The following is a 17,097-nucleotide window of genomic DNA, read 5'->3' on the forward strand; positions in this document are numbered from 1 at the left end:
TAAACTTCCGTGCAGTTCTTTCCATCTGTAAGAATCCATTAAATTCTTGGTCCTTTGTTTCTTGTGAAGGATTATGGAATTTCTGATGGGAAGGTCTTGTTGTGTGGGTTCCCTTCTATACGAAGGATGGACCATGTGGGTCCATTAAGCCCACATGGAATGAGGGTTTCGGCTCATCTCATTTAGGTTTACTAAAATCTAATTGTTGTTGTCATTAGGTAAAGAGAGCGTGTAAGAGAAGGAGAAGACAAGTAAGTTGTCAAAACATAGCAAGCCGTACAGTTTTTGTCAAACATTCCAATCGGCATCGTCTGTGGTCTGATCGAGCTGAACTTTTGCAGACACGTTCATGACTCAAGGCTATACAATATGAATGGTCGAAAGCGGATTTAGAGCAGTCTTTCTAGTGTTTGTAGCCGTGAATAGTACCACATCTTCTTAGGTGAAGTCTCTTCTATTACATTGTTTGGTTGCCAAGAAAGTGTTTTTCTTGAAATTATTGTTTATTGTATGCCTCTAGTATTATCTAGAGAGAACATTTGTATACACATCATTGTTGATAGTGAAAGTTTTAATTAGACTAGATCCCATGGTTTTTCCCTTTGCTTTGAAGGGTTTTACATGTAAAAAATTCTTGGCTCCTTGTCTGTGTGGTTTTTTTTTTATTAAATTACTTCCCAACAAATTCACACAAAGTGGAAGAGTATTATTTCCGTTGTTTGATAATTGATTTGGTTATTCCAATTCACTGTGAACATTTTTCCCAACAAAGTGGTATTAGAGCGGGGTTATAACCGTTCAATACTTTGTGCTGAATAACGGAAGCTAATTTGAGTAGAATGGTTACTTTGAATGGCTCTAATTATCATACTTAGAAAGGAAAAATGGAATACTTTTTATTTGTGAAGCAATTTCATCTACCGGTGTTTGCTACTGAGAAGCCTGAAAATAAATCTGATAAAGAATGGACCTTGCAACATAGATAAGTTTGTGAGTACATCAGACAATGGATAGATGATAATGTTTTGAACTATATTAACGGGGAGACACATGCACGTACACTCTGGAATAAACTTGAGTTGTTATATGCTCGAAAAACTGGAAACAATAAAATGTATCTGATCAAGCATTTGGTGTCTTTGAGATACCAAGATGAAACTCCGTTGACAGATCACTTGAACACATTCCAAGGAATAATTGATCAGTTGGCTAGAATGGGTATCAAGTTCGACGATGAGGTACATAGTTTGTGTTTACTTGGTACATTGTGGAACTCTTGGGAGACATTCAGAATGTCATTATCTAACTCAGCTCCAGATGGTGTAATCAATATGGATCTAGCTAAAAGCAGTGTTTTGAATGAAAAGATGATAAGAAAATCACAGGGTTCCTCTTCGCGGTCAGAGGTCTTGTTTACAGAAAATAGGGGGAGAAGTAAAAACAGAGGTTTGAAGAACAAAGATAAAGGCATATACAAGTCAAACAAATTTGTTAACGTTGACTGCAATCATTGTGGCATGAAAGGGCATATCAAGAAATCTTGTAGAAAATTGAAGAGAGAATACAAGGAGAAAGGGAATGAGAAGAAGGATGTTGATGAAAAGAAGGATGATCAAGTTGCCACTACTACTACTGGAGACTTCTTCATTGTTTGTGATGAAAATGATGTTGTAAATATTGTTTCTCATGAAACTAGTTGGGTGATTGACATTGATACCTCAATTCATGCTATATCCAGAAAAAAATTATTCACAAACTAGGTACCCGGTGATTTTGGTACAGTAAAGATGAGCAATGGTGGCTTGGCTAAAATTACTGGCATTGGAAATGTGTGTTTGGAAACTAATAACGACACGATGCTTATTCTTAGAGATGTGAAACACATTCCTGATATCCGTTTGAACTTGATTTCTACAAGTAATCTTGATGATGAATAGTATTGCAACACTTTTTGTAATGGTCAATGGAAACTTACAAGGGATGCTATGGTTATAGCTCAAGGCAAAAAGGTTTCAAATTTGTACATGCTACAAGCAAGGCTCTCCAGTAACATTATTAATGTTATGGAGAATGAGTTTACTATATAATTGTGGCATAAAAGACTAGCCCACATGAGTAAGAAAGGTTTGGTAATATTGGCTAAAAAGAACTTTCTGTCTGGAATAAAGAGTACATCTTTAAAAAAGTGTACTCATTGTTTGGCAAGGAAGCAAAAGAGAGTCTCCTTCAAAAGCTCTCCTTCTTCAAGAAAGTCAGGTATACTTGATCTAGTTCATTCAGATGTTTGTGGTCCTATGAAAACAAGAACACTTAGCGGTTCTTTGTATTTTTTACTTTCATAGATGATCATTCAAGGAAGTATTGGGTTTATACCTTGAAAAGAAAAAATCAAATATTGGAAATGTTTAAATAGTTTCAGGTCTTAGTTGAAAGGCAGAGTGAAAAGAAGCTGAAGTGCATCCGAACTGATAACGAGGGAGAGTATTTAGGCCCATTTGATGATTATTGCAGACAACAAGGTATTCGACATCAAAAGATATCTCTGAAGACTCCTCAGTTGAATGACTTAGTTGAAAAGATGAATAGAACACTGATTGAGAGAGTGAAATGTTTGCTTTCACAAGCACAATTGCTTGGATCTTTTTGGGGTAAGGCTTTGAATACAGTTGTACATGTTCTTAATATGACACCATGTGTTCTACTTCAGTTTGATGTACTAGACAAAGTTTAGACTGGTAAAGATGAGAGGTCTAAGCTCGATGTGAAGACCCGACAATGTATCTTTCTAAGTTATGACCTGGATGAGTTTGGGTACGGATTATATGATCCAGTTGATAAGAAACTAGTGAGAAGTCGTGACGTTGTATTTATTGAAGATCAAACCATACAAGATATCGAGAAGACAAATAAAATAGTGATACGGTGTAATGATGGTGCGATTGACTTGGAGCTGGTGCATTGACTGATTTGCCAGCTCAGGTTGAACATACTACTCAAGATGATCAACAGGTTCAAGTGACGCAGATGCTCCCTTACAGAATGAGACCCTTGATCAGTCGCCAGAATCAGATATACTACCAAATGTTCCACTTAGGAGGTCTATCAGAGACTGACATCCTTCCACTCGGTATTCTACAGACAAGTATATGTTAATGACTGACGGGGGAGTGCACGAGTGTTATGCAAAAACCATGAAAGATGAACATAAGGCAAAATGGGTTGATGTCATGCAAGATGAGATGCAATTGCATGACAATCACACTTTTGAATTGGTAGAGTTGCCCAAAGGTAAAAGAGCTTTGAAGAATAAGTGAGTTTATAGATTGAAGCAAGATGAACACACTTCCCGATCACGATACAAAGCTAGATTGATTGTTAAGGGATTTCGTCAACAAAAAAGTATCGACTTTGATGAGATCTTCTTTCTAGTTGTGAAGATGTCCTCCATCAGTGTGGTTATTGGTTTAGCATCTAGCCTAGACTTAGAAATTGAACAGATGGATGTAAAAATTGTCTTCCTACATGGTGGTTTAGAGGAAGATATTTATATGGAGCAACCAGAGGGTTTCAGGGTGAAAAGAAAAGAAAATTGTATGTGTCATCTAAAGAAAAATTTATATGGTCTAAAATAGGCGCCCAGGCAATGGTATAAGAAATGTGAGTCAGTTATGAAAGAGCAATGGTACAAGAAGACCACCTCTGACTATTGTGTATTTGTGTAGAAATTTTGTGATGATGATTTCATAATATTACCGCTTGATATTGATGACATGTTGATTGTTGGCAGAAATTCTTCAAGAATTGAAAATTTGAAGAAGCATTTAAAACAATCATTCGCTATGAAGGATTTGGGGCCAGCAAGGCAAATTCTTGGTATCCGAATTTACCGAGATAGAAAAGAGAAAAAATTGAGTGTCTCACAGGAGCGATATATTGAAAAAGTATTTAACATATTCAATATGAATAAAACTAAGACATTTAGCTCTTCTTTTGCTATTCATTTTAAGTTGAGCACGAAACAAAATCCTTTTACAAATAGAGAGAAGGAAGATATGGCAAGAGTCTCATATGCCTCAGTAGTGGGTAGTCTAATGTACGCAATGGTATGCACAAGGCCAGATATAAATCATGTTGTTGGAGTAGTCAGTCAATTCCTCTCAAATCCAGCAAAAGAGCATTTGAATGCAATTCAGTGGATTTTGAGATACCTAAGGGGTACTTTCAAGGTATGCTTGTGCTTTGGCAATGTAAACCAATACTTGAAGGGTTTACAGATGCATATATGACAGGTAACATTGATTCCAGAAAGTCCACTTTGGGGTTCTTGATTACTTATTTAGGAGGAGTTGTGTCCTGGCAATCCAAACTATAGAAATGTGTTATCTTGTCTATCATAGAAGCTGAATATATTGCAATAATTGAAGCAAACAAAAAGTTGATATGGATGAAAAAAATCTTAGATGAACTGGGTCAAAAACAAGAGAAATATACTCCTTATTGTGATAGTCAGAGTGTTATCAATCTCAGTAAGAACTCAACCTTTCATTCAATATCCAAACATATTGATGTGAGGTATCACTGGATTCATAATGCATTGGATATAAAGTTCTTGCATATTAAAAAAATCTGTACTGATGAGAATGGGTAAGATATGATAACAAAATCACTACCTGTGCAAAAACCAAAAGCAAGTTTGATGAGTCCCCCCCCCCCCCCCCCCCCATAGTCGAGAAGGGGGAGATTTGTTGTGTGGGTTCCCTCCTATATGAAGGATGGCCCATGTGGATCCATAGCCCACGTGGAGAGAGGGTTTAGGCCCAACTCATTTAGGTTTACTAAAACCTAAGTACTGTTGCCATTAGGTAAAGAGAGCGTGTCAGAGAAGGAGAAGACAAGAGACTGTCAAAATAGACCTGACCGTACAATTTTTGTCAAACGTTCCAATCGGCGTTGTCTATGGTCTGATCGAGCTGAAATTTTGCAGACACGTTCACGACTCAAGGCTCTACAATCTGAACGATAAAGATCGGATTTAGAGTAGTCTTTCTAGTGTTTTTAGCCATGAACAACACTGCATCTTCTTAGGTGAAGTCTCTTCTATCACATTATTTGGTTGCCAAGAAAATATATTTCTTGAAATTATTGTTGATTGTATGCCTCTAGTGTTATCTTGAGAGAATATTTGTATACACATCATTGTTGATAGTTGAAGTTTTAACTGGATTAGGTCCCGTAGTTTTTCCCTTTGCTTTAAAGGGTTTTCCACGTAAAAAATTCTTGGCTCTTTTGTGTATGTGGTTTTTTTTTATTAAATTACTTCCCAACAAATTCATACAAAGTAGGAGAGTATTATTTCCGTTGTTTGATAATTGATTTGGTTATTCCAATTCATCGTTAACATTTCTCCCAACACATCTTACATCCGGTGCTTCAGGTCTCTAATCTTTTTGGTTATCATAATTAAGATTTCATGCAGGAAGGAGTTGGAGGTCAAGGGGAGAGATGTATAATATGTTGGAATTATAGTTTCAAATATATTATTTATAAAATAAAAATACCATGATATTAAAGGCGTGGGGCACACTTCTAGATGCTTTGTCATTGGATGTTCAGTACAATGAATAATGGCCAACACATCCCCCTGTAGAGGTAGATTAAATGAGTGCATTGATTTAGTGGACACATCCCTTGGGAATAAGGAGATTGTCTCTCTTGAGGGGATGTATCTCTCCTGAGAGGATGTATCTCTTCTAAGAGGACGTGTCCTTATGAATAGTCATTAGTGTCACACCTTTTGAAAATCTATAAATTCCTCCATGGTCTTACAAGTGAGGCTAAGGCTATTTGCACACCCAGTTTAGCTGAACGGGAGCAAGTTTATCACTTGTAAACGAATTATCAAAGATTATCTTGTGCACTTCAAGTTCTATTTATATTCTTCAGGATGAAAGGTACGCTCTCTTTATTCTTATTATTTTAATTTTATGATATATGTATAGCTCTCATGATAAGAAAAATTATGGAGGATTTAAGATTTATTTTTATGATCTTTATTTTATTATTATTAGACATCAAGTCTAACATAATATTCTCTGTATTAAATAATAGATTACCAAGAAGGGTGTAGCTTTTGGTGCCCTAAAAGATCAAGAGTTGGTCTGCAATGGCAAGTGGCTTGATGACCAGAGGTTGATAAATGATATCAAGGGAAGAGATAGCTAGCATTTGTGTTGCTGCTCTTGAAAGTCCAAATGCATGTAATAAGACATTTGAGGTGGGACACTTTATGCAGTCATGGTCTTGATAGTACAGTATTCTGTATGTATCATATAGACGGTATACAAAAAGAGCTAGTCTGTCTTCCAAACTCGAAAGATGCCACCCATAAACTGTCTCGTAAATGAATGAGAGTTGGAGCTCCATTTGTCTTCATCTTTTCACCCTCAGCTGTCGATCTTGTTTCGGCCAACTGTGTACGCGTATTAAATTATCCTTATGCACTTGTACTTTTGCCCGAGACTTGGACTGGAGTTTTAAGTAGACCAGAGTAATCGGGTATTTTGATCCTTAGCCAAAAAAACAAAAAAATGTTCAGTCACCATGACGGTATTCTTTTCTATCGTCTTCTGTAGCAATGTTGGACGAATTTTCCTTTCTGTTTTTACTTTTTTTTTTTTTTTTTTTCAATCCGACATGACCTTTCAGAAACCATGTGCCTGGCATTTGGTCGATTAACTTACTCAAATATTTAACGAACTCTGTTACAAAATCTGATCTGGTCACACACAGTACAAGCTTGAAATTCAGTAAAACGAAACCCAGGAAATTCCTCCAACTGATGTTCCAAGTTGCAGCAATTCTTTGATATAATACAAAATTTGGGGTCGTAAATGAGAAGAATTGTGGTGGTTAAGAGATTCGAAAGTCTGGAAATCGTAGGCTCGAAGAGCAGAGGAATCGCTCAGCAATTCAAGGTGGCCAATGTCATGCTATGACGAAGCTGTCTTCCTTCTTGCCCATGGTTTCCACTTTCTTTCTTTTGCCGAACGAGAGCGGCCCAAATCCCGGACACCTCAGCAGCAGAGGGGCCTTGCGTTTTCTGTCGAATGCCTTAGTCATCGCTCGAAGCTTCTCCAGCATTTCCTTGTCGGTGCAGATGTTCCCCGGGGAGTTGAGGAATGCAGCACGCGGCACCGGGGGAGACCACAGTCCGCTCCGATCGTAGTCGAAGTCGAATTCCGACTGGTCGGAGAATTTCACGAGCAATCGATCGGAGACAGACCTCGGTACCAATTGGACTCTAATAGGGGAAGAACAAGATTCGGTCTCGTTGGAGAGCCTCGACACGGCCATCGACAAGAAGAAACTCAAAATCCAGCTGAGGAAATTATGAGAAGGAAACCGAGGGGGGGGGGGGGGAGGAGTTGAATTTAGAGAAGAAATGATGACAAAGACGTGTATAGCGAATTGCAATGATGCACAAGACGTGGGTCGCATGATTAATTGATTTAACAAAAGCCGACTTAATCTAACTCGAACCAGAGACGATTTCACCGAGCCTCATCAGCATTCACTCGGAGTAAATACCGCAGCAAACGCCATTAAAGCATTGCTGGTAATTACAGTTTAATCGTCAAGGGGAAAGGGAAAATTCCGCTGACATTTCACATTCGAAATTTTACAGCCTTTTACCCTTTTGAGTTTAGAAACCCAGTCAATGAGATAATCCCATGATGGGATTCCTTGCATTCGTCATGATATTCCCGCATTTTTGGCTCTTTTGGCTTCTGCAATATTCTGCATCCGAGTTAGCGTTCAACCTGGAAAAGGTAACAAAAGGCCATGGATTACGTTCCGGGTGAAACTGGTGGAAGTTCACGCCCATTTTTACCGCCGGAGCAGCAGCAGCATGTCAGGCCTTCAATTCTTTCCTCGTAGTTACGTCCATTACCGGATCCAGAGAGCACATTCGGCACAATCTCCTCAAACAAACAGTGGCACAAAGCTTAATTATCAGGTAGAAACTCGAAGCTCCGAAAGATGATTGAAGAGATTAGGTAAAGGGAGGCAGCCTTGAATTATCTTGCTAGTTAGGGGAGGTGGTGGACAGTAGTTGGAGATGGGGCCTGTGTCATGCAGAGGAGCCGCTTCTACGTGGTGGGTGCGGCACAAACAACCTTTCGATCCATCTTTTGATGCTGTTATAATTGGTCGAGTTTCTGTTTGTTAACGCCTGCTTTGGACTTTGGGCTTCAAGACAAGACCCCGAAGAAGAAGGCTATATACTATTATGATGAATCTGACTCTGCTAGGCAAATCTTCGAATACAGTCATTCATTGTGCCTTTGCCAGTTTTACTAGCTTTAGTAAACCACTGGTTCGCCCAAAACTAACCAATTGACAAGGTACCAAAACTCAAATTTTGAATTTCTCTTCAACCCTGACCATATTTATTTTTTCAGTAGATGTGCTTTGAATACAGATCTTCATTTACTGGGGGGGGGGTCTAAATTTATACACAACAGACTTCATACCTTTATAACCCATTTGAACCAAGCTTGGTTTGTTACATCAATCAGTGAACCAACAGATCTTGACTACCAAAACTCTGTTTTGGATGTAAAATTATAGCAGGTAACTGTTTTTAAAAAGTTGAAAGTGGAACCATTTCCTTTATGGTTCCTTAACCAGAGGACCAGAATTGTCATCTTTTTCGGTTTTAAAAAAGTAAAAAGTGGAAACCATTTATTTTCAAAAACATACCAAATCAAATCAATTAAAGTGAAATTGGTTGAGAGATTTCTTTGGTTTTTTATTCAAATTTGAGACTAACAATCGTAATAGAACTCAAGTAAATGCGTTGAAGTAGTTCGAGTGACTTAAATTATAATTTTGAAAGAATTCAAGTTCTGAGGAGAGCAAATATAACTTGCTCTCATGTCTGCTTTCTCCCTAAACCCTAATTTCTCCTTCCTAAATTCTCTTTCTCTTTGTCTTCTTCTTCTCTTAAACACTAGTTGTTCTAAGTATGGAACCCTAGAATTTAACAAAATTGGAAAATTATCCTTCAATTTAGTTCTTTATATCTCTTACTAATCGGATAAGGTTTCTCAGATAGGAAACCGGTCGGTGGACGTTTGGATCCTCAGCTTCAAAAGGCTTTGAGCAAACGGTGCAAGAGATGGACTAGGCGAGACCGTCCTTAGTGACCGGTACGTGCTTATTTTAAATCCAAGTGTGTCCTAAACTAGCCGAATCGTTGATGGTTCCCTCCGCGGAGCGCGGCTCCTCCAACTGAATGAAATGACTAAACTGAACTGTACCAATATTCCCGAACTACCCTTTATCCTGTCCAATCAACTCCAACTATTGAATGTTATGGGGTGCATTTTGTGATTTCCTACGGGCACTGCCGACCTCGAGTGCCACCTCTAAAAAGGCCGCCTCTTTACTTTCGCCGTTGCAATCCAGCTAAGCCGACAGAAATCTCAATTTTTCAGGAAGCAGAGGGAAGCGCAGAGCGAACTTTCAAAAAAACTTTTTAAGGAAAAAATCGGACACTCTTGCTCCGCTTGTTGGAAAGAATAACGAAAGGGGCGTTTCTTCTTATTGGATTTTTTTCTTCACGTTGTTGTGGTTGTTCTTGTCTCAAGACGTAAATGGCTGCTTATAGAGCTGAGGACGACTACGACTATCTGTTCAAAGTGGTTTTGATCGGCGATTCCGGCGTTGGAAAGTCGAATTTGCTTTCTAGGTTCACCAGGAACGAGTTCAGTCTCGAGTCCAAGTCTACGATCGGAGTGGAGTTCGCTACGAGGAGCCTGAACGTTGATGGAAAAGTTATCAAAGCTCAGATTTGGGACACGGCGGGCCAAGAGAGGTACCTTTCCTAGTCTTTCTCCCTCTTTGAGTTTCTGATCTTGCTTTTTTCCATGCCTTACTGGAATTTATAGGAGGTGAATCAACGTAGAAAGATGAATTTACTTTTCTTGCCTTTTCAAGATTGACGCGTAGGATATAAAGATCCATTTGGGAGTTCAAGATCTGAATTTGATTCTTTGCATGGCGTTAAATGTAGAACATATAGCTGAACTCGGGGGTTTCTTGGGGCAAATAATACCAGATCCGTGGCTGGCCTTTTTTTTTTTTTTTTTTTATACTTTCTCGTGGATCTTCTTTCTTTTGTTCATGGTTATTATCCTTACCTCCCTGGTTGTACGTTACGATTTGTTGCCTACCTCCCACCATGGATAACTTTTGTTTTAACATATGCAAGTCTCTATTTACTAGTAGTTAGGGTTTCGTTAAGAATAAGAGAATGATGCAATTCTGCTCGTTATAGGAGAGCAAGTAGTTTCCTTTTCTGTAAGCATGACAGGTTTGGAGGAGTGTGACTTGTTTGTTTCATCAATTGGTTGAGAACATGCATTACTTATGTGCCCCTTAGCCTTAAAGTTGGTAATTACGTTATATTTACAAGAATCACTTGAGGTCTTTGGTGCAAGAAGTTACTATATTAATCTGATATCCATAAGTTAACAACTACTTTGTATGCTGGAAACTTATAGTGGAGCAGAGTTGATGGTGGGGAAGGTGGAGGTGGAGATTGATGCAATTTCCTCCTCAATGCCACAGTATGGAGAATCTGAATTGCCCGTAAAATTGGACTGAGTTCATGTTATATTAACAGTAATCACATGGGATCTCTTGGTGGAAAAAGTTAATAAAGTAAACTGATACCCATAACTTTCCAACTAGTTGTGTGCTGAAAACTAGTGGAGCAGCGTTGATGGGATGATGGAGAAGGTGGAGGTGGAGGTAGATGCAGTTTCCACCTCAAGGACACATTCTGGAGAATATGAATTGCACGTAAAGTTGGTCAGGGTCCATGTTATATTAACAACTGTGATTTGGGATCCCGTGGTGGAAGAAGTTAACAAAGCAATCTGATTTCCATAAATTACCAACTATTTGTGTGCTGAAAACAAGTGGAACAGTGTTGATGATGGGAAGTGTGGAGGTGGACTTAGACACAGTTTCCTCCTTGATGCCACATTTTGGAGAATCTGAATTACCTGTAAAGTTGGTCGCGGTTCATGTTATACTAACAAAAATCATTTAGGATCTCTTGGTGGTAGAAGTTAATAAAGTAATCTGATATCAATAAATTGTGAACCATTTGTGTGGTGAAAAATAGTGGAACAGAGTTGATGATGAAGACTGTGGAGGTGGAGGTAGATGCAGTTTCCTCCTCAATGCCTCAATCTGGAGAATCTGAATTATCCTTATAGTTGGTCAGGATTCATGTTATATTTGCAAGAATCACTTGGGATCTCTTGGTGCAAGGAGTTAATAAAGTAATCTGATATAAGTTGGCAACTATGAGTGGGAGGGTGGAGGTGGAGGTGGAGGTAGATGCAGTTTCCTACTCAATACCACATTCTGGAGAATCTGAATTACCCTTATAGTTGGTCAGGGTTCATGTTATATTTACAAGAATCACTTGAGATCTCTTGGTGCAAGGAGTTGATAAAGTAATCTGATATCCATAAGTTGGCAACTATGTGTTGGGAGGGTGGAGGTGGAGGTAGATGCTGTTTCCTACTCAATGCCACATTCTGGAGAATCTGAATTACCCTTATAGTTGGTCAGGGTTCATGTTATATTTACAAGAATCACTTGGGATCTCTTGGGGCAAGAAGTTAATAAAGTAATCTGATATCCATAAATTAGCAACTTTGTGCAGGAAACTTAGTGGAACAGTGATGATAATGGGGTGGGCGCAGGTGGAGGTGGAGGTAGATGCAGTTTCCTCCTTAATACTACATTCTGGAGAACCTGAATTACATTAGTTAGAAGCTGTTTTCTCCTTAATGCCACTTTCTGGAGAATATGAATTGCCCTTATCCCTGTTTGTTTCCATTTTCCTTGGGTAAGATAGAAAGTTTTTGGTTGAGTGACGCCAGATTTGATATTTTATCACAAGAATTTGATAGAATTATTGAGTGATGAATATTCCCAGCTGCTCCCAGCTTATGAATTTGAAGGTCAATTGTATTTATGTGGGTAAAGGCATAACAACTTCATGTGATTTTGTAGCTTGACTTGTGCAAGCATGTTTCATATTTTTTAATATTGCATAAAAGTGGCTGGTTGAGTACACATGGAAAGAATGAGTGGATGGTTAGAGGTTTCTAGTTGTGGAGGAATAGGTTCGATTATAAACCATATTAAAGATTTGTCTGTGGAACTGGCTTTGACTTTGAGCAGCCATTCAGAAGAAAAGGAACAGGAGTTCACTAAATGTAGATGTGGTCTCATGTGATTTGAAGTCCACCAAGATTTACACCACAGCTGAGAGCCACCTTAGGAGGAGTTTGTTAGATGGTGCAGGAAATGAGAGGAAGCCATGATAAGACAATCACACTTTACTCTTTTCACTGTTGTATGGCATAACAATGAACTTTTCTAGGAGGTTGAATCTAGGAAGCGATTAAATTATCATGCAATTAGGAAGCAAATAAGATTTTCCGTCCTTGTCTAAAGCTTGTTAACTGCCACTAAAAATTAAGTTTGGATAAACTTGTTGACTGGTTTTGAGTGTGGTCATCTATCTCTTCCTCGATTTGTATAAATATCTCGTAAAAATTTTGGAACATTATTCATGGCTTTATCAGAGAACATGTCAGAGTTCTGAAGTTGCAGACCTCCTCTATTGTATGTTTAAATGCTGGCTAAAGCATTGTATCTCCATACTGCTTACAACAGAAAATTTTGTTGATTTCAATATAATATTTCTATGATTGGGGAGGCTGTGGCATTTGAAGCATTGCACCTTGAAGAGCATAATTTGATTTTGGATTTGATCAGATATAGTGATTGACATTATTATCTTTATCTGAGAATGTAAATCTGGACAAGTTGATGGGGACATCCTCGTGTGCTACCGATTACACAAGTCTATACTTGGAGACACCAGACTACGAAAGGACCTACCACGTTGTGGTTGGGGAATGAGGCGTTTAAGACAGATTAATTGTTATTTTATTTATTTATATTTTGTATTGTCTTTAGAAATAATTGTTTTATTGGTTCAAGGGCATTTTTGTCTTTAAGGGTATTTTTACTATCAGGGGTATTTTGAAATGTTTTAGGGTTTTGGGTCGCTATTTGAACCCGTTATGTGTGTAATTTAGGATCATTGAACGAGTTGATAATTTTCTTTCTCCCCGCTGTTTTTCTTCTTCCTTCTCTCTTCCTTCCTTCTTCTTCTCCTTCCTCTATTTCTCCATTCTCCTTCACTGCAACAGTACACGATGTTCGTTCCGCATCACAAGTTCATAAGTGAATGGTCAGAAAAAAGTGTATGTGGAGTTTATGCAAGGCACGGTACCCCTTTCAAAAAAGTTTCTTTCCCGATATCCTTTAAAAAAAAAATTGTTTCTCAATCCTGAATGTGGATTTCCTAGGAAATATTTATTTCCTTGATTATGATATGCTAAAGGGTGCCCCTACAGCATGTGCAGGATTTCTGATACAATTGGAAGCATTTATTTCCTTGATTGTATTATGGCTAAAGCATGCCCCTACATGAGCAGGATTTCTGATACAATTAGCGGTACATGCTCAAACCCAGCTATTTATAAAATTGTTTCTCTTTCTTAGAATGATTATTGTGCTTAAGCCATTAATAAAAGAAATTTGAGTAAACGATAGTTTCTGTGAAGACTTGTAGGATTCTGGGTCATCCGTAGCTCTACTGATGCCAGTTATCCTTCCCCCATAGCTTCTTAAGGTTAAAGGAGTTTCCATCTCAAATGAACTGTCACATCTATGCCCTCCTGGTCTTCAGAGCCACTTGCAGCAGTTCCATCTCATAGGCATTCCTAATTTGGATGTCTTGTACCTTTTAACATAAGAACCAGTCAGGTGTAGTAAATATATTGTAGTCCCAGTAGTTGGATTCCTCTATTAAATTTTCTTAGTGTTGAGATAATATGATCTGTACTTTGGTTCTTTTGTACTAGAAGTGGACAAATGAAAGGCGGTTTCCTTGGTTGAGCACCAATCTGATAGTGTTATAGAAAAGAGAAATTTTGGGAGTGAAATGAAGTAATTTAGTTACCCAATTTTTTCGCTGAACATCAGTTGACCATTGTTGGTGCAATGTGTAATCTAATATTTTTATTAAAGTTTAGAGCGACTTAAGTAGTGCTGTTTCCTCGGTCATTTAGTCTTTAATTGTCACAATTTATTTGAAAATGTGAAATAAAAATCTGTTTTCTTGTTTTGTGGGTGCAGACTCTGTAAGACTGGTGCATTTGTTGGGGATATCTGGATGATATTTGTTGACATATACTCACAGGATAGATGTGGTTCCTTTTTTTTTTGTGTGTGTTTGTTGTGTGTTATTGTTGCTTACACCAGTGGAAGTAGTGAGAGGACAATTCATAGGTATGTATTCATACTGAAACAAAAAAAAAAGAAGGAACATTGTATGATCCCACAAGTTATAAGTTCTTTAGTCGATAGACCTACAACTTGTATGTCAGGTTGTTGCGGTGTTGTTGTGTTGGCGTTTATTTCTTTGATCTGTCCCAGGGGATTGTACTCTAGCAAAATCTTATTTTGAGACAATCAACAAGTGGCTTTGCTTGGCTTTTTACAAACTTAGACTCTTTATTTATTTTTATCTATTTAGATCCTTTTCTTCTGAACTTGGTCACGTGTACTGCACCCAAATGGCCTGGTGAGACCCAAAACTTCTCACAAAAAAAATTCCTTCAGGTGGACATTGAGACAAAAGGCCAATTCAGACAAAAAAAAAAAAAAAAAATCTTTATGTGGCGCATACAAAGAATTGGTTCAGAGATGAGAGGGGTGGAAACTTTTTTTTTGTTTTATTGTTAAAATAATTACAATTCATGGTTTGTAAAGTTCCAAATATTTATACTGATTTGGCATTTATATTAACATTTCTTTCACCTTTATTTTTTTTATCTATTTATTTTCAATCCTACTTGTATTATCTGTTATATCATCTAGAGTTCTAATTTGATGTGTTAGTACAGATACCGGGCCATAACAAGTGCTTACTATCGAGGAGCTGTTGGTGCCTTACTGGTCTATGATGTTACCCGTCATGCTACTTTTGAGAATGTTGAAAGGTGGTTGAAGGAGCTAAGGGATCACACTGACCCTAACATAGTTGTCATGCTCATTGGAAATAAGTCTGATTTACGCCACCTTGTTGCTGTCTCTACTGAAGATGGAAAAGCTTTTGCTGAGAAGGAATCTCTCTACTTCATGGAAACATCTGCTTTGGAGGCTACAAATGTGGATAATGCCTTTGCTGAGGTATTAACTCAAATTTATGGAATTGTTAGTAAAAAAGCAGTTGAAACACGGGATGAGGGAGCAGCAGCTGCAGTCCCGAGCAAAGGAGAGCGGATAAATGTGAAAGATGATGTTTCTGACTTGAAGAAGGTGGGTTGCTGCTCGACTTAATGATTTTGTCATTGAGCCCGCTGCATCTCATTTCATGTAGGCAGTGGTTTCCTGTTGAAGGGTTTTTACTTTGGTTGTTGTTAGCATAGAGAGGAGAGAGGAGGGGGAAGCTATTCAGACTTCTTTTTTGTTGAACAGTAGAGGATCTTTGGGGAAGAGGGTTGCTACATTTGTTGATTTTAGTTAGTTCAAATGATGGCTCAAAGTCCCTGAAGATTAGCTGTATTTTTTTCTGTGGTAAGTGGACTTTTCAAGGTGAAATCGGTGTGGAGGCTTTGTCAAGTAGATGATGATGTCCCACGCAACTGAACAGTTCTTCATATACGTAGACCAATATTTTTTACCCACTTGTTTTCAAAGACATGTTTGTTGATTACATTAGCTTGTGTAAACCATTTACATTATATTGTTGGTTGTTTCTGTTTCCAAGCTTCTACCTTTTCTTTTAAAAAAAGTGCTTCTATGGTACTACCCTCCCTTTATATGTTAATGGGGGGAAAATTGTTTATGATAGACTTGGTATCTGCTGTTAACAAGTAAAAACTGTTTATAATCCGGATGCACCGGGCCCCTGCATAAGAAGAAACAGGAGGTAAAAGACCAAAAGAGGTTTGGTACTGCAGATTCGTGTCTTTTGCATATGGAAAGTTGTTTGTTCTTTTAAGGCGAAAAGATATGAGAAAAGCTGTAAATGAAGAAGTGACGTCAGGGGAAACCAACGTTGTCGCATTCGTGGCACTTTGTCCCTTTTGGGCCTTGTGTCGGCCCCGGGGAATCGTCTATGAGAATGCTTATGGGTACTTTTAGCCTTGCAAACATAATCACCAATCACTGTTTCCATTGAACAACGCACGGAGTCGGATGCCACTGCAGGTATGTGAGAAGGAGTGTCTCAATACGTGAAATGCAAATAAAACTGAGAGAAGGGCTGCGACATAATCTATCCGGACAAAGTAGCAGGATACCAGGTGCTGCCCTCAAATCTTTTTCCCAGTTTAACTGTTTAGGGCGTCGAGATGGATTGGTCGTCTAGAAAACCAGGACTAGTTTTAAGTTACTCACTGTGAAACCCTTAACTTATTGCTTTCTCTGCTACTTCAATGCAGTGTATTTTCCTTGAGAAACTAAAATAAATCATTTGGTTGGATAACAAAGAACGTAATCCATTAGATGTCCCTTCTTGGCTGATCTTTCCGAATCACATGTAACACATTTGCAAGCTGGTCCTCCTGCAATCAAAACTTTGAACAACTTGGGTTCTTCCGCTTAAATAAATATAAACCTTGTGTGTGTTTGGTTGCCTGAAAAGCCCCGCTCACCTAATCTTGCCGGGCAACCTTGTGTGTGTTTGGTCGTCTGTAAGCAAACAATGTCTGACTTCAGCCCTACCCCCACATGTATCCTCATTGTCCCACTACAACGACTATTAAAATCCATTTTAATTGGCTCCATCAATTGCTCTGGTTCGAATCCTGAAACAAACGCGTTCGTCCCATTTAATGGTTCCATCAATTGATCTGGTTCGAATCCTGAAACAAACGCGTTCGTCCCATTTAATGGCTCCTCTATTGGCTGCTGATTCAAATCCGC

The 17,097-nt window shown here is 38.4% G+C and overlaps 1 protein-coding gene across 1 annotated transcript; it reads left to right on the forward strand.

Annotated features, from left to right (window-relative positions):
• Window positions 1-9,428: 9,428 nt before the first annotated feature.
• Window positions 9,429-15,931, forward strand: LOC137942150 (ras-related protein RIC2-like). Its single transcript, XM_068787878.1, has 2 exons — window positions 9,429-9,880; window positions 15,072-15,931. The coding sequence occupies exons 1-2, from the start codon at window positions 9,660-9,662 to the stop codon at window positions 15,505-15,507; spliced, it is 657 nt and encodes a 218-aa protein (XP_068643979.1). The 5' UTR covers window positions 9,429-9,659; the 3' UTR covers window positions 15,508-15,931.
• Window positions 15,932-17,097: the final 1,166 nt, after the last annotated feature.

Source organism: Aristolochia californica, unplaced genomic scaffold (assembly GCF_029961685.1).
Source record: "Aristolochia californica isolate CCGP_79_NKW_82.1479 unplaced genomic scaffold, dmAriCali1.0.hap1 SCAF_1, whole genome shotgun sequence".
NCBI lineage: Eukaryota > Viridiplantae > Streptophyta > Magnoliopsida > Piperales > Aristolochiaceae > Aristolochia > Aristolochia californica.